Source organism: Gambusia affinis, linkage group LG18 (assembly GCF_019740435.1).
Source record: "Gambusia affinis linkage group LG18, SWU_Gaff_1.0, whole genome shotgun sequence".
Taxonomy (NCBI): Eukaryota; Metazoa; Chordata; class Actinopteri; order Cyprinodontiformes; family Poeciliidae; genus Gambusia; species Gambusia affinis.
In genome coordinates, this window is record NC_057885.1 from 21,011,209 (window position 1) to 21,038,721 (window position 27,513).

A 27,513-nucleotide genomic window follows, 5' to 3' on the forward strand; every position below is an offset into this window, starting at 1 on the left:
CTGATTCTATTGCTCAAAACTGACTGAAATTTGTAACATCTTTTCCAATTAACACCTAAATAAACTGCAAATCTCAAAATAACGTCTTACACATCCCTTTTCAACAACACTTTATTTGCTTAATTAAATTATTGCATGTCCAGTTTATTGTTTAGAAGGTGAGTCTAAACAATAGACTTATCTATTGTTTAGAATATATTTGAATATATTCATAAAGGAATATAATTCCTTCATGTTGATGAAAAAATATGTCTGCATTGGCAGATTATTTCACCTGTAAAGACACATTTTTCCCATTTTATAAGTGAAATAATCTGCCAATGAGCAAGTATATTTCATCAATATTAAGGAATTATTTACTTAAACCATCTCCTATATCTTGATAAAAACTTACTTGTAAGTTAGTTTTGTCTTATTTCAAGTCTAATAAGATATGTATGAATAATATTTTATGTTTTTTGTAGTGTGACTGCAGATTTGACAAAAAGATGAGTGAACTCACCGCATTGCTCCATTTCATCATCGTTTGGTACATCATTTCCTGTGAAAACAAAATGGCAGAGCAAGGGGAAATCATTCCTACAAAACCACATTTTATTTAAAACAATGGGAGTTTTTCCATCCATATATATCCAAAAAAGAACATTAACAGTTTGGAAATCAGCAGCAAATATGGTCTGTTTTTAATGGATAATGGAGCACAGACAGGTTTCCATACTTCAGTGTTTTTAATGGATAATGGAGCACAGACAGGTTTCCATACTTCAGTGTTTTTAATGGATAATGGAGCACAGACAGGTTTCCATACCTCGGTGTTTCCAGGTCGAATACCCTGCGTGACCAAGTGGATGAACACAGGCGACTTCTTCACATAAAACGGCTCTGGGGAAATATTCAGGATAAAATTGCTGAACGCCTCCCAGTCGCAGAAAAACACAAAGGCCTGGAGCGGACGAGAACAAAGAGGGAAAAACAAAGAGGATATATAACTTTGGGTTAGTTAGAGCCGAACATCAGAGTGTGTTTTAATCAATCTATCAATAAGTTTAGTCACATTTAACAAATTTCATCAGTAATGTACAAAAACATGCGATATAAACCTTTCTCAATAATTATTTTTTGTGGTTGCATACAATAAATTAAGAATATAAGTTGCAAACAATTTATCATTCTCAGAGTGAACTAGTTACATTTACTTAAGTTACTTATTTTTGAAAAACCTTACTTTTAGGAGTTTTTCTACTAGGTTGTACTTGTTTCTTTTACTTGAGTAATTTTATTATGAAGTATCGCTACTCTTTCTGTATTTTCTTCCCACTGAATTAAAAACAAACATGTTTTAACAAAAAATTCAACAGACAGACACACACCTGCAGTTTTTGTTAAAGTTTCATAAGTTTTTATTAATCGAAACTGATTTGGAAAATTGCTCTTTTGCCTGATTCTGTTTTTTTTTTTTTTTTTTAATTATATGAATTATTGTCTTTTTCATCAAAATTTCCACTTAGCTTTATATTTTGCTCCGTCTGTCACTTTTAAATATTAAATCATTGATAACACTTGGTTCTAAAAAATGTTTTTTTGGCAAGTTGTCTATGTTTTTTCAACTGAATTAGGATTATTTTGCAGCCCTGAATCCAAAAATGACACAAATTTTTCTCAATCAGGTCAAGTTTTTATTATAATTTGATTTAGAGAAATTCAATCTTCTGGCTAAATTGATGACATTTTGGGACATTGTCAGTTCATTTCTATAAATATTTCTCATCCAAAAAAGGTTTTAGGACAAAATAAATTATTTTCTGACAGAGTGTATTAATTACATGATACACACTTTGATTTCTGTAAATTTAGTAATAAACACTGATAAGGGTAAGTACATGTAAATTTAACCATATGTCATGAACGTCCGTTACGTTTCAGTTCAGGTTCTTCAACCGCCTCGTTTGCTCAGCATCAGGGATTTCTCCAACAGCAATCAGCCATCATGACTGCATACCAAACTAATATGCAGCTCAGTTCAGAAAGTTGACCTGATTGAGCAAAACCAATCTGATTTTTGGATTCAGCACGTCTTGGAAAATAAAAACTTTTGCTTATTTACTGGGAAGAATGAACTGATAACGAAGGTTTCTCACTAAGTGTTATACTTATGGAACTGATAGAGGTTTCAGTGAAGAGGTTTTTTCTTCTCTTTCTGTTAGGTAAATTGTATTACTAGTATTATCAAACATTCATTGTATCATGTAGTTTTGTAGTTACATTTAGATAATGTTTACTTATATGCTTTTACTCTTTTACTCTTAGTATAAGTAAAGTTTCTGTGTGTTGAATAACTTTGATTCCTTCCTGATGCCTCCCTTGGAAAGAGAGCAGTGAGGCCTTCCTGAGCGATAGCAGTGACAACTACTCCCAGCAGAGTTTATTGCCCTGCAAGAAACTCTGCTCTCCTTTGTTTGTTAGATAGCTATAAAGCCGTCGCTGTGAAGACATACAACTTGTTCTGCTCGACGCCGTGCCTGGAACAGAAGAATCTAGTGTGTAGATAACATGTGTCTAGATAGTGATTGTCATTAGCGCTGCAACTATGTGATGGTTTGTTTTCTTTGAGAGTTGCATCCTATGTGAGAGGGATCCTAAATGCAATAAAAAGAGAAGCAGACTGATAAAAGGTAGGAGATTGTAACTAAAGCACTGTCTGTTCTTATGGAGTATACAGAATAACAGGTTCTTGTGTTTAATTAATTTTGTCTTTGATAGGTGTTTGAACCTGACACTTTCCAACCGAAACTCCTTTGATTTAGGGACAGAGGTACCATTAACCAGAGATGGGAGAAACTGAGATAAGCTGAGAGATGGGTGGAAGGCAGCATGTACCTGCTAAGCTATAAAAGGAGAATTGTATGTGTTAAGTTTCACTTCTTCTTCCTTCTTGCTTCATTTTTCTCACATGCTGATCTCTGATTTTCCAGATAAAAAAATCTAAAGACAAAAGTGCATTTCTCTGATTTATTCAGTGTCTCCCTTTATCAAAACGAAAAACAATGTTCCTAAACAGTACATCACAACCTCAGACCATTTTTGAGCAGTTGACCAGTGTAATTTGATCAGTTACTCAGTACTTGAATAAACTTTTTACCAAATACGTTTTTACTCTTCTTGATGGCTACTTTTTACTTTTACTCTAGTAAAATCATGTTGCTACTGTTACTTAAGTAAATGTTTTGGGTACTCACCCACCGGTGGTAATTCTAATTCATGCCAACTGTATTTATCTGAAAGGTAGAGTGAATTACAACCAGAGCAGCTCCTTACCCTCCTCTGCAGAGGGAGGACCACGATGTTGTAACAGAGAGTCTCAAGGTTCTTCTTGGGGAAATAAGGCCACACCAGCTTGGCGACGTCTTCAGTTTTGTAGTATCCCTCTGGTAAACCCGTCAGCATTATGGTGCAGAACACAGAGGATGGGTGGGTAATCACCTATCGCACAGTTCATAAGTAAATATTTTTGAAATAACAGAAGGTAAAATATTTATACATGAGGATGTAATGCAGAGTGCAAGCAAATAAAACACATTACAAGACTAAAGTTCAAAAGAAGATACAGATGTGTATATAAAGAACTCCACACCAAATTAATGCAACAGCAGCTCCTAATGCTGGCCCAAAAGAGATTACCAGTTTCTATTTACATCCCAGCAGAAATAAGTAAGTCACGGATATTTAGCAAACCCAACTGTCACATATTTACGCACGTCATTTATATATTTATTACAGAGCTCTCAGCCTTCTCTTTAACACATTCATGTACTCGTTTCATACATTTTTAATGTGTGATAAAGCTTTTCTTTTGCATTGAATTTAGACAGAAGCCCCATAACACAAATCAAACAGTAATTAAAGGTCATACAGCGGAGATGGTAGAAAACTACAAATATTTTAGGACTATTTTGGATAATAAGTTCAAATTAATCTGCAATTCCAAGTACCTGCAAATAAAGGGCCAGCAAAGATTGTTTTATCTAAGAAAGCTCACAAAGTTTCAGGTTGATAATAGGAATGATCTTATTTTTATAGATCATAAAATTCACAGGTTGGTACAATCGATAGTAGCCACACAGGCGCACCCACTAGAAGGAAACAAACCCACCCAGTACAACACTTTCATTCTATTGGCTGAGAGGTTGCTAGGCAACTGTGCCAAACGGTGATTCCGAAAGCGAGCAGAGAGTCCGAGTAGAGACTAAGTGTGAGCGCAAGGAGAAGTTTTGAGAAGAAAGAGATGAAGTCCTTATTTAAATGAAAATGTTTGCTCTTGGATTATGGCAGGAAAATTCCCCCATATCAGTTAGTTTTTCTTATTTCAAGTGGACCAAGATATTTGCACAAGAAACTGGACTAAAAATACTTGGTAAGATTTTGTGTTTTTGCAAATATGTGACCCATTTTGTCCTGTTTTGGTTAGAAATCAGTAAGTTTAAAATGAGGTTTGTGTGTAAGGATTGCTCACCGAAAAAACTTGGTTCCAGTGGATCGTCAGATAATCTACAAGCAAAAAGCAACAACAACAAAAGAGTAAATCCAAGAAAATTATTTACACTACAACATGTAAATTGTGTTTCTCTTACTTGGGATGTTAAACCAAGGAGAGGCAGTTGGAAAAACATAGGGATGTGTTGTCATGGTCACCCAAAACGGTGAAAATGTGCCTACAGGGATGTCATATTTCAATGTTGGTGTTCCTGCCCCAGGAATGATCACATCTTGGTCTGGAAGTGCTTTCAGTGGCAGTAATGGTGCTGAACAACCAAAAACAAGATCAGTGGAGAAAGATCATAAACAAACTGTTTGATTTTTTCCAACAAAAAAGAGAAACCTTTAGTGATTAAGATGTGGGCAGGATAACTAGCGTTAGTATTCACTACGGAGAGCGAATGATTGACAGCACTAAGACCCACCTCCTGGTTCTGATTGGTTGTTTCTAGTGCTTCTCTCTTCTTTTTTAAAAAAAGATTTTATTGGCTCTAGAGGCCTTTATTTGATAGTTAATTGACAGGAAAGTTGGTAATGAGAGAAGGGAAAGACAAAGGTTGCCAGGCCGGGAATTGAACCTGCAATGGCCAAGTCAAAGCCTCCAACATGGGTTGTGCTTAACCCCTGCACCACCACAGCACACCCTAGTTAGTGCTTCTTAAGGTTTTTCTCAGTTTGTCCAAACAATTTTTGACAAGAAAATCTATGTTTTAACCAAAAACTCACCAGACACAGACACACACCTGCAGTTTTTGATAAAGTTTCATAAGTTTTTTATTGAAAGGAACAGATTTGGAAAGTTTTCTTTTCGCCTGGTTTGGTTATTATTTTTTGTTAATTATATCATTTATTGTCATTTTAATCCTTAAAATGTCAACATTTCCACTTTGTATTTTGGTCCATCTGATGAAGCATTTTTTAAATATTAAATGATTATTGGATTTATTTCTTAGTACTTGAGTAAATTCTTTAACAAATACTTTTTTACACTTACTTGAATAATGTCTTGGATGGTTATTTTTTACTTTTATTTGAGTAAAAAAATATGCTGAAATAGCTCTACTCTTACTTGAGCACAATCTTTTGGTACTCTGTCCACCTCTCATGTAAAAAACATATTTTTTATAAAAGTTCCAAACTGCAGTTAATACGTTCATAAATCAGCATTTCTTACGTTGTGATTCCTCGAAGCTCTTTGGTACACTCAGGCGTTGAATCATGTGAGTAAAGCCAACCTTCAGGAGGCTGTACCAAACTCCGAGGCGATCGGCGTCATAAACGGATTCAAACTCAATGAAAACCTAAAATTCACAAGAAAATGTAAAAACACCAGAAATCTGTGTGAAATCTGAGACATAACATGAACTTTGTGTTTAAACCTTGTTGAGCAGAGGCAGGATGTTTCTGACGCCTCCAATCTTTCTCAAAGCCTCTCTGACAGTGACGGCGTCGCTCGGCGAAATGTTCTTGATGAAGATCACATTTGACACCTCAACATTCTGCTCCAACAACACACAGAAAACAATTAAACAAAAGCACTAGTTCCTGAATTTCTTCTTATGTTAGCTGAATTTTGATGTTTAACTGAAAACGTCTTTGAGTTTTAGGGTATTCATAGTCAGAAGCAGCATCTTCAACTGATTTTTATCTAACATTCGACTCCGATATTACAGTACTGTTTAATGCAAGTTCAGCCTTTATCCAGTGGTTCGTTCATTAAGTTTAACATGCTGGATTGCAGATTGATTTTTCAGCTGAGAAATGAATCTGTATTCCAGCAGCTGTCATTTATTTAAAGACCAAAGTCAAAAAATGAAGAAAGAAAGATCTGATCGTCATACTTACGAAAGATGCTAGATTCATGATCAATTCATAAAGGCCAGGCTGAAAGGAAAACAACAAAGTGAGCAGATGTAAAGCCAGAGCGCACAAAATGGAGTAACAATAAAGAACAATTTTTTATCTATTCAGTCAATAAAACAATTAAATAATACCAGCATCTTTCTCAAAAGAAAAAAAAAACTAAATCAGAAAAACGTGATAAAAATTGTTTGAATTATTATGTTTTGTTATCTTTCTTACATTAGTAGTTTTATATTACTAGTTGTTTTTTATTTAAAGGTTTAGTGTTCTCATCCCAGAGAGGAGGAACTTGTTAAACTGTGTGTAAGACATAACTAACCTTTCCTTGACCTCAAGCATGTTTTTGCAGGTGCTTCTTTAGGAGAACATCCTGAGATACTCCTTAGTTGCCTCTAATTGCCTGTGTGTAGAATTTAGTTTCTGTTTCCCTTCCTTGTTGTCAGGGCAGCCCCCCTTTTTGTTAAGATCACTCTCCCACTTTCCACTCACTCCCTTCCTCTGCTAATAAAAAGAAAAGCTCTGCAGCAGAATGGCAGAACGCCAGGAGATCAGCTTGTAGGATCCTCTGTGCCTTCTCAATTCTTGCAGGAATTTGGTTGAAAACTAAGTGTTGTGGTTCTTGTGGTTCTTTTTATATAGGTTGAGAAAATACCTATCAAAAATGGATAATACTTTTTGTAATAATTAAAAAACATTTTTGACTCTACAGCAATGAAAAATAAAACATTTTTCAACAAATTTACACTGGTATTTTAACTCATTGAGGTTGGAAAACCAAACTACCATCAACCTAAACTTTATCTCCCTCCACAAATGTTCTACCAGATTCTACTTTCAGTCAGACGAAAGAAACATTTAAATCCAACTTTACAGCCTAGACATCCATGTTTTTGGTTTTTATTTTTACATTTCAAGTAACCAACATGTACTTACCAGTGTCATTGAAATGTATTTTTTCACAACATACAAACAAAGTTTGTGTTGTTTGAAGATGAGGTGGTTTTCTTCCGACGCCTTAACCAGGTCCGTCAATGACTCCTTACTGGGCATCAGCACAAAAGCCTAAAACACAATAAAAAGTAAATTACAAAAAAACACAGACAATTGGTCATTAGATATTCCTCCAGTAGCAAACAAGAATTGACCTAAGTACTAAGTACTGAAATCCACAGTGCACATTGCTAAAGCAAGTAAAAATAAAACCACCAACGAAGTCATTCATGTTCCATAAAAAGCTTTTAAAAGCACTCAAGCCGTCTTCTTGCTACATCTGGTGAAAGCAAAACATCACAGAAGTAGAAAACAGACATGTAGACAAACAACTGTCAATTTATGGGAGATTTAGTGAAATCACTTGGAGGACGAATAGATTATTTAACAGCAGCGTGAGCAAATAAAAGATTGGATGGAAGAACAGACAACTTTTAGACAAAGTAACAGAGAGACACTTGCTTACTGATCCAGCTCGGGAAAATACTTGGATAACATTTTCAGACTTTCCCAGGCTGTCTAGGAACCTTGGATGCCAGTGATAAATATAAACATAACTAAAGCAGCCTGGCGCTTACCATGCAGCCTTGAGGAAAGATAAAAATCCTGTCGTCTGAGTATTGAAATCCAAATGTGGAGAGCAGATCCACAACGTCCTTCTCACTGTAGCTGCAGCTGTCATACGAGGGCAGGTTGGTGACTAGCAGCAGCTTTGGGTAAACGAAGCTGAACGGCTGAGAGGAAATAAAAGAAACAGAAACCTATTAACAGAAGGAAATTCCTTGCTGGTGTTAGTGTAGCACTTTAGCATTAACGGAACTAATGTTTGATTAGAACTTTAGGGCTAGCGCAGCTAACGTTTTAGCTAGCGGTGCCCACCACTGATTCACTTAGAAATATACACTGATCAAACATATCAGTGCAGAAAACCTTCACATAATGATATAAACCAAATTAGCATTTTATTTATGTGACTTCATTAGAAATGGTAAACTTAAGTTTAGTCAAAGTGAACAGAAAAGACAGAAGGATGAAACTGACCCTGGGCTCCAGGATGCTTGATGCCAGAACAAAGTCTGTGGATGGAGTCAAATTGTAGAAAGCAGTGAAACCCAAATCCTTGTAATTATCTTACCAAAACAAAATATGTCTGACAATCACCTTTGCTGTTTAGGTTTAGTTGATTCAGGTAATCAGGAACAATCCTCTCCCCAACAGTCAGCTGCTTTTCACTCTCTTCTGTTGCGCTTTCAGTGGTTGGACTGGTTGGCTTTGCAGTACCTTTACCGGATAGAAAATATCAAACAAAAATAAAAATGTAAAAAAGTGCTAATTAATTTGCAGGTGAAAAGGGTAAAGAGATATCATTTTTATTGTCCAGTTGTCTTCACCTGTTTGATTTGTTTCCATCTCGATTGGACCTTCAGCAGAACTTCCTGCAGTCGGTGGTTCTGTCTGCTTTTCGTTGGACTTCAGATTCTGTGCAGTCGACGTTGGATTCGCCAAAGTTTTTATTTGGACAGAGGTCTCTGGATTTTCACTGGCCATTTGTGTCAGAGGCGAACCGGTTAAAAATCCCCCCACTGCCGTCCCAACTCTTGGCGGATCTTTAAGGTTTTGCGCTTGTTCTTCCATATTTACTGGCTCTGGCGCTCCACTTGTTCCCAACTCAACATTTTTCACATTTTCCATCTCACTACTAACTGTGTTAACTTGAGTTTGTTTTGTTGTTTCAGACTGTTCAGGTGTAACAACTTCTTGAAGGTTTGTTGTTGAGATTTTGGCCTTGAGAGTCTGTGTGTCAGACTCAGATGGTTTTGCTTCAACTTCTTCCATTTTCTTGCTGCAGGGTGGAAGATTTTCATCCTGCACAATCTTTGTTTCTGATATTTTTTTCACTTTACCCAGAGAAGAGTCATTATTTTCTTTCAGCCTTAGTGTTGTTGCAGTCGGGATCTCTTCCTTGCCTTTTGATTTTTGTCCAGGGTTACTGGGACTGAGTGTCATTTCCAGCTTTGGAGCTTCTTTCTTGTCTTTAGCTGATTCTACAAACTGTTTTGCTGCCACATTGACTGTTTTCCCAGTTTTAACTACCTGCTTCTTGGAGATACACTTTACTTTGGAAGCCAAGACTTTGGCTTTTTTCACAAGCTTGACTGCTGTATTCTTTTTGGACTTTTTTTTGATAGACAAAAGCGTTTTAAGTGGCAGGAGAACCATGTTTCTAGCAGAAACAGACTGATGGGGCACAGCGGGCTTTCTGCGAAGGAAATGAAAGACAAAAAGGTTTAAAACCGTATTAAAAACAGTCACTATCTCTTTTTAAAAGTCTTAAGACTATCATGACACACTGGATGACACCATCAATTGTTGACAAGCAATGCTAATCCACCTCATTTGCTTATGCTGCTTCTCTTTAAATCTGTCAGGCTGTTTGGTTAGAAAGACGTTGGAGTAGGGGATAAACTCCTGGGATTTGGAATCGCAGTTCCATGGACGTCTGACATTAAAACCCGTGATTTATTTAAGCTTTTTGATGCTAATTAGCTTGTGCCAGTTGAAAAAAACCCAATAGCTTGTCGTCATAGTAACTGTCCGAAAGCACAAAAAGTATATAACAATTCTTAACCATTTTTATGGTTACTATGAATAATAAATAAAATTGTTCTCCTTAGAACTTTTTACAGTGTGTTCAGTTGTAGATCCCAGTTGAAATGCAAAAAATGTGATGAATATCTTAAGCTACTGTATCAGTGTGATTGTAGAAGAACTTACTCTCGACTAAGATTTTTCTGATCCCCTGGAGACGCAGATAAAGGAGCCTCTGAAACTCTGTCCTACAAATCAATTTATTGTGAATTGGTCAGGTTATTGGTAACATGAGAACACTACAGTACACAGAAGCAAATTCATATTAACTGTAGATACATACCTGCTTTGCAACAAATTTGAGGGAAACTCCTTTTATCTCAAGGTTTTTTAAACTTTTAAGCTTGGCAGCATCTTCCTCTTTTTCAAAACACACAGTCGCCTACATGTATGGAAAAAAAATAGGACTGATTTAACTACTTTCACACAAGTGCTACAAGCAGGAATAATTGGCAAGCAGAAGAAATGCAGACAATTTTAGTTCCCTCATTTTCAGAACAAAGTATTTTTTAGTTAAACATTTTAGATTATTCCCAGTTCTTTTACTGGTCAATGACGTTTTTCATTTTAGTGCAGCTTCTCTTATTCTGTAATGCAACTTGTTTGATGACAGATCATCTACCTCTGAAGATGTCGCTCCTGTTAGTTTACTAAACTGTTAGTTTACACAGGGTAAAATACTTTTACTAGAGTTTCGGTTTCCATGGCATTTTGGTTTCCATGGAAACCAAACTTCTTAGTTTTTATTTTTTATAAACCAACCATGATCAAGTTTAGCCCTGAAGCATTTCAGTTTTAACACCCTGATGTGCCGGCGGGACTATTGCCGCCCCGGACGAACACCGAACCGGACACAGAGCCATAGAAGTACTAACCGGATCACGCAGTCCGACCAGAGGTGAGAGTCATTCACTGTGTCATTTACGAAGTTGAAGGCGGCGGCAGCAGCAAACACCAGCTACGGCCAATTCTGCCCTCTTCCACTGTTAAGTCCTCCTCATCTTCATTACCTCTTATGGTTTCTACATCCCGATCGATTTCAACGCGCTCCGGTTCAATTTGAAAAGGCTTAAAGACGTTACTCGTCACTGTTTTGCTAAGTGCTAACGCTGTTGGACCGTTAAACGTCATTTACCCACAATGCATTGCAGCGGGATCAACACGGCGACGTTCGTGTGATAACATTTTATTAAAATTGCTAAAAAGTAAACAGCACACAGTATTACTACTGTATTGTTTTTACATCCAAAATAAATATTTCTCAAATAAAATATATTTTTACAACTAATCATGGATCCTTTTGAAAGAATTTTGCATGTCTACTCAGTTTACAAGGATAGTGTGATTACTGCATGAAGAAACTCATCACATCAATAAAGTGTCTCATATTTCCTAGTAATGTAAAAAAAAAAAATAAATCAGAAACATTATAACAATTTGATTGTGTGAGATTTAAACATTTTTATGTTTTTTGCCAAATTTCCTCAAACTAAGCCAATACTTTAGTTTTATGCTAATTGTTTACAGGTATGAAGTAGATATGGATGGGGACTAAATACAGAGCCTACAAAGCATGCAAATATTCTAATTCAACTAAGCTTATTTGTAATTAGACTAAAATATGACAAAAAAAAGGTAAATTTTGTTCCATTTTTATCACGTTTTAGTAAATGTGATTTTTATCCAATTCTCTTGTTGAAATTCACGCAAAGATACTGTGGAAAGTAAAATATGCACAGAGCAAGGCAAAAATATTCACATAGCATTAAGAGACAGATCTAGGGTTTATCCTTCATTTTCCATACCTCCTGTTTAGACTTAAACAGTAAGAGGGATTTGGTCTTTCCAAAGGACTCCATGGCTGCGATCACATCACCATGGGAGAGAGTATCAAAATTGCCTCTGAGCCTCAACATGGTTGGAGGTGACGGTTTACTGCGATGAACAAATGGAGGCTGGGGAGAAAAGAAAGAAATAAAAGTAAAATGTAAATTTGGCTGGCTGTTAAAAACAAAATAAGCCGCTTAAAGAACTTCAGCTGCTGTTATGAATGACAAGTGATGAAATATAGCAGCTGGATTTAAATATTGTCCACAACAGGCATCAGAATCCAATATATTTGTGGTTTTCTTCCTCTCATTGCTGAGCAAAACATGAGGGTAACAGTGAAGTAAGAGAAAAGTGTGTTTTCTATGATATATTGATACATATCTGCAGTCAGTTAAGGCAGTGAGGCAGCAAGAGAGTCCAAGATTTAAAGCTTTTGACACAACTGTCTGATTGGTTAATAGGAAACTAATATCTGACATGCAAATATCAAGAATATGAAACCCAAACACCAACCTTGGGTATAGTCGTAGAACTTTCCCCACTCCTTGGAATGTTATGTTGCACCAGATTCAAATTTGTGTCCAACGTTAACTTTGTTGGATTGAAGGAAGATGACGAGGAAACAGATCTTAGCCTGTTGCCTCCTGATGATGTGGAAGCCTCCATCTTGTTGGTCATTGATGATGATTGTGATGATGAAGATGCCCGTTTTTTAGCTTGCTCAGCCAGTACAGTATTAGCTGAAGATGTAAGCACACTGGCAGTGTTTAGCTGCTCTGGCACAAAAGATGCTTGAATAATAAACCAAAAAGAAAGTACTTGTTGTGGTGCATAGCAAAACTAAAAAATCAAATCCAATACAGTTCAAGTAACTCCAACTAGTATTTTGCTTTAGAAAGCATAGAAAAATATTTGGTCAACTGTGCCCAATAGACTGACTAATACTGGGAGCGTCCAATGAAATCCAGGGTCTCCCATAGAAAACCTGCTGAACCTGGTGCTAGGGGGCAATAGGGCAGTCCGCCAGGGGCCCACCATAATTTTGTGTTAACAAATGTTAAAAGTTACAAAAATTCTGAACTGCATGAGCAGATATGGAGATAATTTGTCAAAAGGCAGGTGCAGGGACGGAGCAATTGGTGTGTTTTAATTTATCATGCGATTAATTGATTTATTGCTCATTGTGACAGGCATGTGGCTGATATGCATCATTGTAAAAACAAACCTGACTTCATGAGTTGCTTTGTTAGAATTTGTTCACTGCATGGCTTCTTTTTCGAGGATTCCTCCAGGAACAGCTGCCGCCTATGGCTTCCACTTACTGAAGGCCGCTCCTCACGCTTCTTGGATAAGCACTGCTTCCCATCATTTCCTCTTGGCGATGACTGTGTCTTCTGATTCTTCTGCGGTGAATGTTGTTTGTCACGACATAATGACTTTTGCTTATCAGCCCTTAGTGGTCTTGTTGGAGACAACTGTTGCTCACTGCTCCTTCTTGGTGAACGTTGTCGGTCACGGCTCCTTCCTCGTGACCTCTTTCTCTTCTCACTTCTTGAAGACAACCATCGATTGGGGCTCCTGCTTGACTGCTGTTTTTCATCACTATGTTCTCGTTCTCTAGTACGTGAGAGTTGCTCCTGGACCTTCCTTGGGCCAGGAGCAAGTATGGGCCTGTTGGAAGGATGGCGCAATTTCTCAGTATTTTTCCTTGGAGACGATGGTATATCGGAGCTCCTTCTTGGTAAACCAATAGTCTTAAACCTTCCTTTTGGTGACCCTCTCTCCCAATCACTTGAGCGTCTCTGATAGTAGGAGAAAATACGGCGGTTGTGCTGTGGAGATGTAGATCTAGAACGAGACCTGATGGAAACAAAGTAGGTTTTAATAATCTTTAACTCTTGGAAAGATAAACCTGAAACTATGGATACAAATTGACATCTTTATCTCTAAATTTAAATATTTAATTGACACAAACCTGTGACTGTGCCTGGGGCTGTGAAGTGATTGTGTCCTTGTGCTCCGTGTTCCCCTTCGACCTTCAGAGCTGCGGCGTCGATGAGGGCTGTTAGAGCGAGAACTACTGCTAGTAATGGCCCTTCTACGCCTAAAACTACAGCGTCGATAAGGACTTGTAGAGGGAGAACTACTGCTGGTGGAAGTTCTTCTACGCCCAGAACTGTGGCATTTGTGAGGACTTTTAGATCTAGAACTACTGTTGGTGGAAGTTCTTCTACGCCCAGAACTGCGGCGTTTGCAAGGACTTTTAGATCTAGAACTACTGTTGGTGGAAGTTCTTCTACGCCCAGAACTGCGGCGTTTGCAAGGACTTTTAGATCTAGAACTACTGCTGGTGGAAGTTCTTCTATGCCCAGAACTGCGGCGTTTGCAAGGACTTTTAGATCTAGAACTACTGCTGGAAGTGGTGCTTCTATGGGAAGAGCTGCAGCGTCGGCGTGGGCCGTGAGAGCAAGACCGGGAATGAGTCCCATCACTGGTTTTCTTTTTATGATCATGGGCAGTGTGGTCAGGAGATGAGGAAGAAATCTTGATACTTCTAATGGCATCACTATACAGGAAAAGAATAGCGAAACTTACCATCAGTTATAGATATATTCCCTATATGTCATTGTTGATTGTGTAAATACAGAAATATACCTTTGGCCTGGTACGTTGCCATCCCACTCTGGGTGTCTGTGGAATATTTACGAGTACTATTAAATAACACTGATTTACCGTAAGAGGAAAGGTGTAACCACAACTCTACATTTTACCACTTTATTAGAGACCCCGGGTCAATTGTTTTGTAGCACAAATAGTAAATCAGCCAATCACAGGATAGCAACTAAATCTACTTAGACTTAGTTGTGAAGGGGAAGGCAAACTCGGTGAAGTTCAAGCCAAGATCCAGAAACAGAAAAGCAAGGAGACATAAACTAGTTTAAATATGGTGGAGTTGTTGGTGCCAGATGGTCTGGTCCAAGTATTTCCAAAACTTCTGATCCACTGTTTTTAAAAAGCCATTCTGTTTAAACAGAATGCCTAGAATAATGGACAATATCAAGTGATCAGCTAAAGTGGTCTGTGGGTTTATGGGGTGACACAAAATACAGCTTTTCTATACGTCTATAGTGTCAATGATTCACTGGCAACATGTTGGACTGATGTAAAATGATTTAAAATGGCAAATTTTCATATGAGGCTCCAACAACAGATCAGAAAAGTATATCATTCCAGTACAATTTTCTTTAAAATACTTTCATTGCACTTTGAATAATATTGCTGTCCATTTACAAAAATTGGGTAAAACATTCCTTTTTAAACTAAAAATATGCCAGAAAAAAATCCAAAAACTGACTGTTCCCGAAGACGTTTGCAGTTCCCAACGTGTAGACTGGTTTGCTGGTGGTCAGTCCAATCCTAGCGGTCACAATAACGAACATATGGAACCGTCATTAGTATAACATTAATTTAAAGTTTACACTGTAATTTCTGAAGGCAGAAATGACTTTTGACTATGACTATTTTTGCTTCCCTCATGTCTTAACCCAGTATTTCTTTGAGATCTCCCCTAACTAGAAAAAACAATTGACTCACCTTCAATTGGGAACAGTTTGTCTTGCATAAAGAACAGGTATGTGGAAACTTCCTGGGTTTGCTCACAGTACAGTCATGCATCTTGGCTCGTGACGGCAGACCCTTGAAGGTTGGAGGTTTTACTGGAGACTGGTGCTTAGATCCTTGTGTATCAGTGGTCTTGACCAGATCCACGGTTGGGACAGATGAAGAAATGACATTGTTGCCAGAATGTAGAATGGGATTTGAAACTTCTGCAACAGTGGGGGTGAAAGAGGGAGCAGGAACTTGTCTCAAAGCAGTGGGCTCTGCAGGCTGCATATCTTGTGTGATCTGCAATTGTGACTGCTTCTGGGGTGCCATCTGTGTGATCTTTGACTTTTGTTCTTGGGCTTTACTTTCTGTGTGAACAAGAACAGGTCCGCCTGAACGTTCACCCTGGCTTATATTACTTGGTGACTGTGGTTTTGATGTAAATGGGTGATTTGGTGCTTTTACAAGTGGAGACTTATAGAGGCCAAACTTCGGTGATACAATGTCCCTGCTTTTATTTTGTAGAGAAAAGGCAGGGATGCTTGATTGCAAAGTCTGGTTTGATTGAGTCTCCACTTGTTGGGCCGGAGCTACAATATTGCTTGTTGAGCTCAAGCAGGTAGTATAGCCCAGCTGGTCATGTGAAGAAACGGAACCACTGGTGTTTAATTCTAGGTGTTGTTCAGGCACTCTTTTAGCCTCACTGCTAGTCTCATTGTTCGCCAGCACAGTGAATCCACAACTCTGAGCCTTACTGAGAAAGTTCTCAACAGTCTTATCCTCAACATTTGTATTTCCATCCCCAGATGTGTGACAACTGGTTGATGGTGGTTCATCATGAAATATCATTGGCTTTTTCAAATGATCAATTCCACTTGAACTTGGTTGAGACACAGAGTCTGACGTGGCCGCAGTTAGCCCTCTGTTGGCATTCTTCATACGAATCTTTTGTAAAGTGTAGGGTAGCTTCTCAGCTGTAGTTTCCTCGTCAGGGTAATTTATGAGTTCATTCAAGTCTTCTTTTTGAAATCCATAATGCAATAAAATCTTTTCAGCTATCCAAGGTGTGAGCACAAGCTCATGGGATAGAGGTTGGCCGATTGGTTGAGCTGCGTAATGATACGGTTGTAAAGAAGACTCTGTGGAATTGTCTTTATTAGAACTTCTGTAATCTGGGAAACAGTTGAAAGAACTACTCCCATCACAAACATTGGATTGTTGATGATATTGAGAAGCTGATGAGACCGAAAAGCTTGACTCTGTTGTGGCACCTTGACCAAAAGATTGGTATGTTATTTGATTTCTGGCAGAAATATTGAAGGTACTCTGTAAATGAATGTTTGAAGTGGTTTGACTTGGTTCAGGCCTGTTGATTGCAGGCAAACTAGATCCATCAAATGACTGTCCAGGGAAGCTTATGCTGGATCCAGGTCCAAGATTAGGTATAGTCCTCCATATGGTCCCCTGTGTCTGTCCAGTAGAGAGTCCATTTTGTCCCTGAGAGGCATTTATATTCCCAGAGGCAAATGGATTATACATGGGATGAGACATGATGGTCAGCAGTTTTAATTAAGGAAATGTGATAGATTTATGGCCACGGCAGTTGGTACTGTGGATTTATATGTATAGTACAGTACATAGTCCAAACAACACTGTGAACTTTGTTCAAAGTGAGTGTTAGTTGGAATTTCAGATCAGCCAGCTAAAAGGATGGAGATCCCTCCAGCAGCTTGTTCAGGGCCCAGAAGCTGCACACGATGCAAAATACCCTGACAGGAAAGAACAGCGAGATGGAGAGCGACAATTAATAGCAATGGTTACTCATTGTTATTAATGTACATGTACAAATACTGCTTGCACTAATATTGCAGTGATGATATATTGACAACATATTGTGCAGCACTACCTGGGATGGGTTCTGTACAAGGAAACTGTTGTTGCCAATGTAGTGGAAAATTTTAAAACAATGCATAACAGAACAGTGATTCTGGTGTTATGCACGTCCTCGTGGGAAAGTCTTCTTAAGCCACTTCTCTGAACTCTGTATTACTATAAAGTTATTCCATTGTTTCTTTTTGCAGCCTGAAGACGTCCCTGAATTTTCCTTATGAAAGAAGATGTGTATGCTTGCAATCTGTTTTGTAACTAAGCAGATTGTTAAACTATGTGAATGGAATGAAACCCTTCCTGTAAAACTGTATGCTGTGTTCTGCTCAAGGCTCTCTGGCTTTTGAAACAGTTTCTCCTCCCTCTTTGTTAAAGAAAATTTCCCCAACACCAAAAAGGACTTTGACTGCTCAAATGAACTATCATTGTTGTCTATACCCACACCTGATATACTGTGGTGATGATTGAGACCATACAGCTCAGGAGAGTTGTGAGGATTGAAGAGTACTTAGGAAAATGCAGGTAGTAAACTGTAAATGATGCAACTATGTCATCATAATGTCAAGTTTTCCAAAATGTTCAGCTCTAATATGGTGATCTAGTCCACACACCTAGCTATAGTCAACAGTTTGTTTCTAAATCATACAATCATGTCACACCATAATCTCTTAAAACCAAATTGAGGACATGAAAAAATAAGGAGAGCAGAGAAACAATATTGCAACCACAAAATATTTATTAATTTTCAGTGCAATGATCCTACATGTCAAGCAGGATTAGGATTATTGGACCTGGGCGTCTGTGAGATGTAGTGATTTCTTCACAACTTCAGACAACATGAGACCGCACAATTCAACACGACACTACACGAGTGAAAAGAACAGTATTCCTCATCATGCTGCTGACAAAAACATCTTAAAATACTAAAATGATCAACTCACAAAATTATTCATACCCCTAGCAAATTTAGACAAGTTTCTAAACACACTTACTATTAGAGATGCACAATATATTGACAATAACATTGCTATTAGCCAATGTCAGTCTTTTTTTTTCACCCCCTCAAGGGTTTGTTTCAGATTTGGGATATGGCATTAAATCTTTCCTTCCAACAGCCATCAGCATCTATAATAACTCTTTGAAGAATTAATGAGCTACAGCAACATTTAATTTCCCTTTGGGATTAATAAAGTGGTTTTGAATCAGAATTGAATATGAAAAAAACACTTCAAACCAGCCCAGGTTTGAAGAGTCTATGGGTCGCATAGAAGACCTAGTGTGAATAGTAATCTGAACTTTAGTGAAGTGAAGTTTCAAAAATCACAAACTTGGATTAAAATATTCTGCTATGCAGGTTTGATTCTAGGTCTTGTAGTTTTGCGACGGGAACGATTCTAGTGTGATCCAGAGGCAAAACAGTGGTGAAATCAACCTTTATTGAAGTTTCACAAATCCAAAAAAAGTTTCACAAATCCCAAACATGGTTTTAAATATTCTTCTATCAGAGCAGAATAATCCAGGCCATGTTTGAAGAGTCTAGATGTTGTAGTTTTTTAACTAGAGTAGATTAAAGATGCGGAAGGTTGTGAAAAATTAAGTGGAATCGCCCTTCAGCCATTTTCCGAGTAAGAAGCTGCAATCGGAAACTAACTTCAGCTTCGTAAGCGAGAAGCAGATGAGAGGACTCTTCCTGTCAGACAGTTTTTGTCAAAACAAGTTCCCAAATTCAGAGCCACTTACGAAGTTCACCAGTTAGAAAAAGGTACAGTCGGAATCCCTCTTGACTGCGTTTTCACGTTTGGTGCGTTATTTAGACAACGCGCCAAACGACAGCAAACTGACATTAAAACTTGCTGGAGTTTTTTTTTTTTTTTTTGAGAATAAAGTTACATCAACTTGTCACAACTTTTGCTGCATCTTACCTTCGGCGTTCAGAGAAGTTCGGATCCGTTCATCTTCCTCTTCTGACTTTTTCCTTCGCCTTCTTCTTGAGTTTTATTGACGTAGCTAACATTTTAGGTTAGCTACGCATTACCGCCACCAACCGGTAAGTAGTGTGAACCAAATGACAAAAACAAGTACAGTATATATAAAAAATGGATTCTATTACACAACTTACACCATAAAAAATAAAAATAAAAATAAGTAGCCTGATATTCTCTACTTTTTCAATGTTTTTGTAATAACTAGGGTTTTTAACTAACTTGTTTCTCTGAATCTGGTAATTCCTGCAATGCAAAATAACATGTTCTATTGCCTCATATTCTTAGTGCTTTCCTTGTGCTGGAACCCAAATAAAATTTACTGTAAGCCACATCGTGTTGTTTTTATAAAGTGTTTATCTACTTTTCCTGGAACTGTCCCTCTCTCCTTTCTGTATAATTCCTCACTTCTCTTAAGCTTGGGGACCTCCTAAACACTGCCACCTACTGGCTGGTGATGTGAACTGATTTTTTTCAGGGTTTTAAAAACTGGCAAGGTAATACTAGCCTGTAATTGGTGACAATATCACCATATATATATAAATGTATATATATATATATATATATATATATATATATATATATATATATATATAAATGTATATATATATATAAAATTTTCTTACCTCTACATTAGTTTCTTGTTAATAAAACAGAAACAGCTTTCATCCCTGACATCCATCATGTGGGTTTGGGAAGGGCATGGCTAAGTAATGAAATCACATGACTTTTGACCCCTTAACAGTAAAACTGAAGCCAACACTGCCTGAAAGATTAAGCTTGGTTCCATAAACATATTTCATATCTTAACCAACGTCTGAGTCCTGAACAAAATGTCAGGTTATCCTGACTGAAAAAGTTTCTTTATCTGGCTAACAGTATAAACCAGAGATCTGCAGATGCAGTCCCTTGGGGGACAATGTCCTGCAACTGTAAAAACGTTAGTAATGTATCCATCAAGCTCCCAAAAATGTCATTTTGGGGTCTTGAGATCCTGTTGAACAAATTACCTAAATACCAAAAGAGGCAATGTGAAAGAACATGCAATATATATTTAGTGTAAAACATTAAAAGAGTTAACTTGAGTTGAATAAAGCAACACATTGGTCGATATATTTGCTGTTGGTGCCAATTGTGTTGCCCCTGGAGTTGGGGTCATAGAGCCTCTTACAAATTATTTTCTGGGTCAAAAACTGGTGTAGTAATGAAATAAAAGTTTAGTAACTGAGAGAATGTGCTTCATTATTTTGCTAGGGTGAGAGGAAACTGTTTGTGCTCTCAGCTGAAAATGTCTGAAACCAATATTTGATATCTTGAGAGTTATTCATTTTTTTAGCTTGCTTGCACACACACACACACACACACGCACTTCCACTGCTTACACACCCATATCTGCTGAAACCAGTAAAAATCATTTTGGTCACACATAATCATGAAAACAGGTAGGATAAGACTCCTGAGACTGGGTGTAGTTTTGCAGTAGATTTGTAGAAATGTGTCTTTTCCTTTGCTTATGTTAGTTTTATCCTAAATTAAGCTGAAGTCCGGCAACGTGGATTGATGATTATTTCTATGTTTACTAATTTATTATCACAAGGGATGTTTCCCAGTCCTGTGGGAACAATCCTCCATTTTATGCATCATCTGGCTTCTACATGCTTCTGGATTAGTTTTTTTTTTTTTAAGAAAAGTTATGCAACATCAAACTTTTTTTTCTAGCAAGTATCTTTTAATAAAAAAAAGAAACAGTGAAAAGACTTTCATTTTAAACATTTGACATAAGTAAAAATCCCACATAAGCTAAAGATTTAGTAGACTAGAGCATCCTGATATAAAAAGTTTACCCCGAGTAACCATGTATTCATACATCCTTGCATTATTGATTAAGAATAGGATTAAAAATATATAACTTTTACTTTCCAAAAAGGTAAGACTAACTCTGTATAGATAACATTGATCCATCTGCAACAAGGTGCTGATCTTGAAAAATATGTAAATATAAAAGTAGACTTTTTTTAAAAAAACGTGCAACACTTAAAAAACATCATCCAGTGTAAAAGATTAAAAATTGTCCAAAAAAGGTCGTCAATCAGAAAGAAAGGCCGTTCAGAGCTTCATGTGTGAGCGTCTTGAAACTTCTGAAAAGGAGGGGAGAAAAAGAAACAAAATAAATGAGCAGTCATGCGATAAACCACCTGTCAGTTCCATGCCTCTATGAATAATCTGGTTCTCAAACTGTTTAACCTCAAGAGTAGAAAATCAACAGACTCCTCAATGCTAGATTTCACAACTAAGGACGTACCGATCTGAAAAAATGAGCCATGATCAATAACCAATATTGATAATGCTGTTAGAGCCGCTATTTGCCAATATTACATATAAATGTTTCTATGTCCTTTCAATGCTGTGAAAAAAAACGACCACACAGCTGACACTACTTATGCAAATAAATTTTTTGCACATTTTTATACTTCCTTTTGCTTCTGAAAATAGCCCAAGCACTTAAAAAACAAAAAAAATGTTTTTATGTATTTTTGTGTCTGGAAAATGAGCCATTTAAAAAACCTCCAGATTGTACCGTTCACTTATAACGAGATATTTTTCCTATGTTGTAAGTGAAATAATCTGCCAATGGAACTAGTGCTTTTTTATTAGTACTAAAAAAAGTGTACTCATCTTGCAGAAAAGTTACTTGCAAGTTAGTTTTGTCTTATTTCAATTGTAATAAGATATTTGCACTGAAAGACCAAAAATTCTTGGTAATATTTTGTTTTTTTTGCAGTGTACATGAGTGAAAGTTCGATGAACTTCCTGTGTGGTTTAAATATTACAGAAATATTACAGAAATCTGAAACGTATTGAAGAATGAACTTAATGAAGCACAGATGGATGATTTTGTATTGCGTTTTCTCACCTCAGATGTTTAAGGAGGGCATCTGACACCGGCAGCAACCAGAGCAAACGGAGAGCAGGATCTCTTTGGCTCGGGTCCAGAAAGATCCATCTTTTGTTTATGTTGTACTAGAATAAAAAAGGAAGTAAAACAGAAATTAAGAAAATACAACAGACATGGTAGCAATTTAATCTGAACTTCCACACAAATATACAAATATTCTCCAAATAAAGGTTTTTGAAACTTTTTGAGATGAAAAGTTGTCTGAAGGAAAAAGGATTCACAGTAGGGAACATTATTGGCAATTATAATAGGTAATTTGGCCAACATTGCTATTTACCACCAACATTAGGTAAAGAGGAAAATCTAGTTTAAAGGTGATCTATTATGGTTCCTTCAAGGTTAGGATTGGTTTATAAATACGTTCATCACATATTTTGCACAAAATCATTTCAGATAAGATTTTAGTCTGCTCAGTTTCTCAACAGCCGAGAGTCTCGATCCTCCATGTGGAAAAGCGAAAAAAACAAAACGTTTGTGTGAAGAGTTTGGAGAGAAACGTCACCACTCACATCTTTCCAGAGTCTTTCCATCAGGATTTAACTTCTCCTCTGTGGTTGGTGTCCTCACTGCAGCAGAAAATAATAAGTTAACTTGGTTTCATCACGTTTTAGTGATTCTATCACATGGAGCCCTGTTTACTCACCTGGAACCGGTCTGACTTTTTTCTTGGGTCGACCTCTTCTTCTGGGCGTTGCAGCTTCTTTCTCCTCCTCTTGAGTCTCTCTGGAGTGGCAAGTCATCGACGGGACGTTTTTAGGAGACACTTCTAGAGTTTTCTCTAAAGGATTAACAGTAGAGAAAATTATTGGCAATTATAATAGATAATTTGGCCAATGTTGCCATTTAACACCAACATTAGGTAAGAGGGATTTTTCAACTGGAAACTTTTGCTTAAAGGTTATATATAATGCTTCCTTTAAGGTTAAGATTGGTTTATAAATACATTCATCACATATTTTGCACAAAATAATTTTTAGATAAGATTTTAGTCTGCTCATTTTTGCCTATTTGAGGCTGTTTCAGAGCGTCTCGTCACTTTAAATCCAAATAAGCTGCTGCTGTTTGCCACAACCCCCAACTCTATATTTACACTGAAACATGAAAATGGCTGCAAACAGATGCACAATTATACAACTGTACATCTTTGAAAAGCAGAAGAGGAGCCTCCTGCACAATGAACAAGAAAGCAGCAAGTGGTTTCTGGATAGTAAGTCAACAACAAAACACTTGTCTTTTCCAGCAGCCATTATACAGCAGCAGAAAATAATAAGTTAACCTGGTTTCATCACATTTTAGTGATTCTATCAGATGGAGCCCTGTTTACTCACCTGGAACTGGTCTGACTTTTTTCTTGGGTCGACCTCTTCTTCTGGGCGTTGCAGCTTCTTTCTCCTCCTCTTGAGTCTCTCTGGAGTTGCAGGTCATCGACGGGACGTTTTTAGGAGACACTTCTAGAGTTTTCTCTAAAGGATTAACAGTAGAGAAAATTATTGGCAATTATAATAGATAATTTGGCCAATGTTGCCATTTACCACCAACATTAGGTAAGAGGGATTTTTCAACAGGAAAATTTTGTTTAAAGGTGATTTATTATGCTTTCTTCAAGGTTAAGATTGGTTTATAAATACATTCATCACATATTTTGCACAAAATAATTTTTAGATAATAAGATTTTAGTCTGCTCATTTTGCCTTTTTAAGGCTGTTTTAGAGCATCTCGTCACTTTAGATCCAAATAAGCTGCTGCTGTTTGCCACAACCCACAACTCAAGGTTTACAATGAAACATGAAAATAGCTGCAAACAGATGCTCCATTATACAACTGTACATCTTTGAAAAGCAGAAGTGGAGACTCCTGCACAACCAACAAGAAAGCAGCAGTGGTTTCTGGGTGGTAAGTCAACAACAAAACACTTGTCTTTTCCAGCAGCCATTATACGGCAGCAGAAGATAATAAGTTAACCAGTTTCATCACGTTTTAGTGATTCTATCAGATGGAGCCCTGTTTACTCACCTGGAACCGGTCTGACTTTCTTTTTGGGTCGACCTCTTCTTCTGGGCGTTGCAGCTTCTTTTTCCTCCTCTTGAGTCTCTCTGGAGTTGCAGGTCATCGACGAGACGTTTTCAGGAGACACTTCTAGAGTTTTCTCTTCGTTTTGTTGTTGAGGATCTCTGCCAGGAGTTTTTCTCCTCCTTGTTGGAGTCTTATCTTCTTTTCTTTCAACCAAAGAGTCAGACTCTGTAAGTTTTCCTCCTCTAGCTGCTTTGTTTTCATTTGTTTTGTCTTGACTGGCTAATTCGGTAGTTTGTCTGAAACATCTTCTTAAACCAGATTTATGTTGAACAGAGTCCTTATAAGCCATTTCCTCTGTCTGTATTTCTCCACTGATGTCTTTTGATTGTGTCTCAGTTTGATTCTGTGAAGTCTCCGTTTTTTTTGATGAATTTACTCCATCCTCAGATTTAGACGCTTTAGTTCTCTGGCTTGATTTTACAGCCGAACCTTCATCTTTGCCCAGATGTTCTTGCTTGTTAACAGCTGCTGACTGACTGCATGTTTGAACCTCACTACCAACAGTATCTGATACCCAAAGATCTTTCTTTGTTGTATCATTTCGGGTTTCAGCTTTGCTGACCAACTTCTTTTCAGATGGATCCACCACTAAACCGGAATCCATTTTTCCAGATTTTCTCCCTGTAGTCACTTTGAGCTCAGATTTTACCACTGTATCCTCTGTTGGATTTGCTTCTTTTTTCTCCAACTGATTAGTTTCTGTCAATGTTGCCAAAGATGAATGGGTTTGTTGACCTGAGGTAGAGGAATAAGGGTTGAACTCAACGACGTCCAAGATATCTCGTGATTTCTGCTCATAGGTTGATGGTGGGATGTTTTTGACGGACCTTTCTTCGCTTTTCTCTTCATTTTGTTGTTGTGAATCTCTGGCGGGAGTGTTTCTCTTTCTTGGAGTATTATCCATTCTTCCATCCAAAGAGTCTTTCTCAGTTATTGTCATTCTCATGGGAATGGTGGGTTTATTAGTGGCTGCATTGTCTTCTTTGGTTTGCTCAGGATTGGCTAGTCTGGCAGTTGTTTTTGTACCAGATTTAACTTGAAGAGAGTCCTCACAGATCATCTCCCTTATCCTCTTTCCAGCTTCTGGACTGAGGATCTTTGATTGTGTCTCAGATTGTTTATCCAAACTCTGTTCTTTTGCAGAATTTTGTCCATCTTCAGATTCAGACACTCTGTTTTTGTTTATTTTTAAACAAAAACCTTTGACCAAAGGTTTTTCTTGAGCAGAAACTCCAAGGCCATCCTTTCTAATCTCTTTTTGTTCAGCATAAACATCTTTCCCTGATTGACGGATTGTTCTTACAACAGTGGCCGATTTGTCTTGATTGGCTCCTCTGCCAGTTTCCTTAACACATGTATGTATGGGAGATTCATCAGGAACAGAGTCCTTACAAACCATCTTCTCTCCAGTTTCTGAACTGCTTTCCTTTATTTTTGTCTCATACTTTTTATCTGAACTTTCCTGTTTTATTGGTAAAGTATATCCCTCTTCACCACTAAAAGTTTTCATGCTCTGGTCCAATTTTACTTTTGAATCCTCATCTTTTTCCAGAGGTTTTTCCTCCTTAATTGCAACCAAAAGCTCTTTGGTAGCAATATGTTTTGAATCAAGAGGGTCATTTCCCTGCTTCACATGATTCCTCATATTACTGTCCATTTTTTTCTGCTTTTCTTTGCTTTCAGTTCCCTCTTTGAGTGTTTCAGCTTTAAAACAGCCTTGGTTCAGATTTGATGTTGCCACTCTTGGGCCTAACTGACTTTTTGCAGTGTCGCTCTCTGCTGACACCTTGTGGTCAGCCTTTGCTACTGCAGCAGGAGTAAGTACAGCTCCATGTTTATCCAACTGAGGAGTTCCTGCGGATGTTGCAGGTGAACTGGTGCTTTGACTTGAGGATGTTTGTGGTGCTCGGAGAGGAGCCTCTCTCTTGCTCTGCTGATCTTTCTCATTTACAAATCCTAAAGACTTAAAAGTCTTTGACGAAGAGGAATGAAAATTTTTACTGCCGCCTGCAGAAGAGTAATGATTAGTTTGAGATTTCATATACTCAGGTGCGTCTTTTTGTGTTTTTACTGACAAAGAGCAGAGCTCTTGCAGTCTTTATTAGACTTTGGGATATCTCTAGTTGCAGATGATGAATACGAGATCTTCATTTCTTTGGTGGTTGGCTTGGAGGAAGAAGGACTTTTAAAGCTGCTGCAGCTTCCATTGGAAATCTACAGGAAGACATATGAAACATGAATAACTTTTCCAACCAGATGCTCTGTAGTTTTGTTAGTGGAGGTCTGAATGGACATTTATTAAGTGTAAAGTAAATAAAATAAGTGTTGGGCTTTGTTAAAGTTTGTGCTGTGGTTAATTCAAAGTGTTTCAGTCAACCTGAAGGAATCCTGCTGCTTTATGAGATGTGGTCAGACTTCTGTCTGGCAGAGGATTGCATGTTGCAGATCTCTTGTCCATCGCCTTCAGTGGTGCAGCCTCAGGTTTGACACTCATGGTGCCGAGTTCAAGGTTCACTGCAATTTTTTCACAGTCCTTCAGTCGCTCTTTTCGGCTCAACAAACTGTAATAAAAGCAGACAAATGTTAGGGAAAACAGATCTTAAAGATGATCAATTATGCTTCCTTAAACAGGTTAGGATATCTCTTGATGAAACATGTTTATAAAAACTTTTTGCACAAAATAATTCTTAGATAACGAGATTTCAGTCAGTTTAGTTCTGCCCATTTTGAGCTGTTTTAGGGTGTCTTGTAACTTTAAATCCAAATAAGCTGCTATTGGTCACATTACCCAGCTCAAGATTTGCGCTCTCACTCACTGAACGGCTGCAAACAGATGCACAATTATACAAACGTACATCTTTGAAAAGCAGAAGCGGAGCCTCCTACACAACCAACAAGAATGCAAGAAAGTGATTTCTGGATGGTAGGTCGGCGACAAAACACTTGTCTTTTCCAGAAAGAAAAATTGTACAGCGCATTCAGTGGTAAAAAAAAGTGCTGGAGCTCCACTTTGGTTGCTAGGTTACGGTGCAATCAGGAGACGTTTGAAACAACTAATTTTCTAAACACCAAAAAACATCAAATCCCCAAATAACGGCTGGTGATTTTTTAAAGCTTTTTTAAGCAGAAAAGACCCAAATGGAG

The 27,513-nt window shown here is 37.6% G+C and overlaps 3 protein-coding genes across 9 annotated transcripts in view; all 3 read right to left on the bottom strand.

Annotated features, from left to right (window-relative positions):
• The window catches only part of LOC122820282, a 39,835-nt gene extending 20,464 nt beyond the window's left edge, over positions 1 to 19,371 (bottom strand). For 2 of the 3 annotated variants that reach the window (XM_044097572.1, XM_044097571.1), the window contains exons 1-23: positions 19,281 to 19,371; positions 15,460 to 17,240; positions 15,221 to 15,282; positions 14,521 to 14,556; positions 13,841 to 14,431; positions 13,091 to 13,725; positions 12,379 to 12,605; positions 11,841 to 11,990; positions 10,319 to 10,417; positions 10,162 to 10,223; positions 8,778 to 9,646; positions 8,548 to 8,667; positions 8,428 to 8,462; positions 7,965 to 8,120; positions 7,330 to 7,458; positions 6,379 to 6,417; positions 5,913 to 6,032; positions 5,708 to 5,834; positions 4,629 to 4,799; positions 4,511 to 4,545; positions 3,316 to 3,480; positions 809 to 943; positions 503 to 541 (exon numbers count right to left, since the gene is read on the bottom strand). In XM_044097572.1, the coding sequence (XP_043953507.1) occupies positions 503 to 541; positions 809 to 943; positions 3,316 to 3,480; positions 4,511 to 4,545; positions 4,629 to 4,799; positions 5,708 to 5,834; positions 5,913 to 6,032; positions 6,379 to 6,417; positions 7,330 to 7,458; positions 7,965 to 8,120; positions 8,428 to 8,462; positions 8,548 to 8,667; positions 8,778 to 9,646; positions 10,162 to 10,223; positions 10,319 to 10,417; positions 11,841 to 11,990; positions 12,379 to 12,605; positions 13,091 to 13,725; positions 13,841 to 14,431; positions 14,521 to 14,556; positions 15,221 to 15,282; positions 15,460 to 17,022 (5,565 nt within the window). In that variant the 5' untranslated portion in view covers positions 17,023 to 17,240; positions 19,281 to 19,371. Of the gene's footprint in view, positions 1 to 502; positions 542 to 808; positions 944 to 3,315; positions 3,481 to 4,510; positions 4,546 to 4,628; positions 4,800 to 5,707; positions 5,835 to 5,912; positions 6,033 to 6,378; positions 6,418 to 7,329; positions 7,459 to 7,964; positions 8,121 to 8,427; positions 8,463 to 8,547; positions 8,668 to 8,777; positions 9,647 to 10,161; positions 10,224 to 10,318; positions 10,418 to 10,910; positions 11,223 to 11,840; positions 11,991 to 12,378; positions 12,606 to 13,090; positions 13,726 to 13,840; positions 14,432 to 14,520; positions 14,557 to 15,220; positions 15,283 to 15,459; positions 17,241 to 19,280 lie in introns of those variants that run through there. The other variant, XM_044097573.1, reaches the window with a different exon arrangement.
• A 1,990-nt stretch (positions 19,372 to 21,361) lies between these two features.
• On the bottom strand, positions 21,362 to 26,443 carry LOC122820283 (transcriptional regulator ATRX-like). 5 transcript variants are annotated; one of them, XM_044097577.1, is made up of 7 exons: positions 24,858 to 26,443; positions 24,310 to 24,584; positions 23,625 to 23,759; positions 22,940 to 23,074; positions 22,806 to 22,862; positions 22,255 to 22,361; positions 21,362 to 21,478 (listed from the first exon to the last, which is right to left on the bottom strand). In XM_044097577.1, exons 1-6 carry the CDS (start codon positions 26,408 to 26,410, stop codon positions 22,264 to 22,266), a joined length of 2,253 nt encoding a protein of 750 aa, XP_043953512.1. In that variant the 5' UTR covers positions 26,411 to 26,443; the 3' UTR covers positions 21,362 to 21,478; positions 22,255 to 22,263. The 5 variants fall into 5 exon arrangements, with proteins under 5 accessions (XP_043953512.1, XP_043953513.1, XP_043953510.1 ...); XM_044097578.1 differs by having other exon boundaries at positions 24,310 to 24,580; positions 24,854 to 26,443; XM_044097575.1 differs by having other exon boundaries at positions 23,625 to 23,745; positions 24,431 to 26,443.
• LOC122820699 overlaps positions 26,437 to 27,513 on the bottom strand; it is a 37,233-nt gene continuing 36,156 nt past the window's right edge. The window contains exons 56-57 of the mRNA XM_044098269.1: positions 26,747 to 26,930; positions 26,437 to 26,583 (exon numbers count right to left, since the gene is read on the bottom strand). Coding sequence (XP_043954204.1) covers positions 26,437 to 26,583; positions 26,747 to 26,930 — 331 coding nt within the window. The remainder of the gene's footprint in view (positions 26,584 to 26,746; positions 26,931 to 27,513) is intronic.

Bases quoted from the DNA above. Each gene is read 5' to 3' on its own strand.
- LOC122820283 (XM_044097574.1), bottom strand. From the start codon at position 26,410: ATGAAATCTCAAACTAATCATTACTCTTCTGCAGGCGGCAGTAAAAAT. The intron at 23,760-24,309 runs GTGAGTAAACAG...TTAATCCTTTAG, and splicing joins GAAAGTCAGACCGGTTCCAG to AGAAAACTCTAGAAGTGTCT. The intron at 23,075-23,624 runs GTGAGTAAACAG...TTAATCCTTTAG, and splicing joins AAAAGTCAGACCAGTTCCAG to AGAAAACTCTAGAAGTGTCT.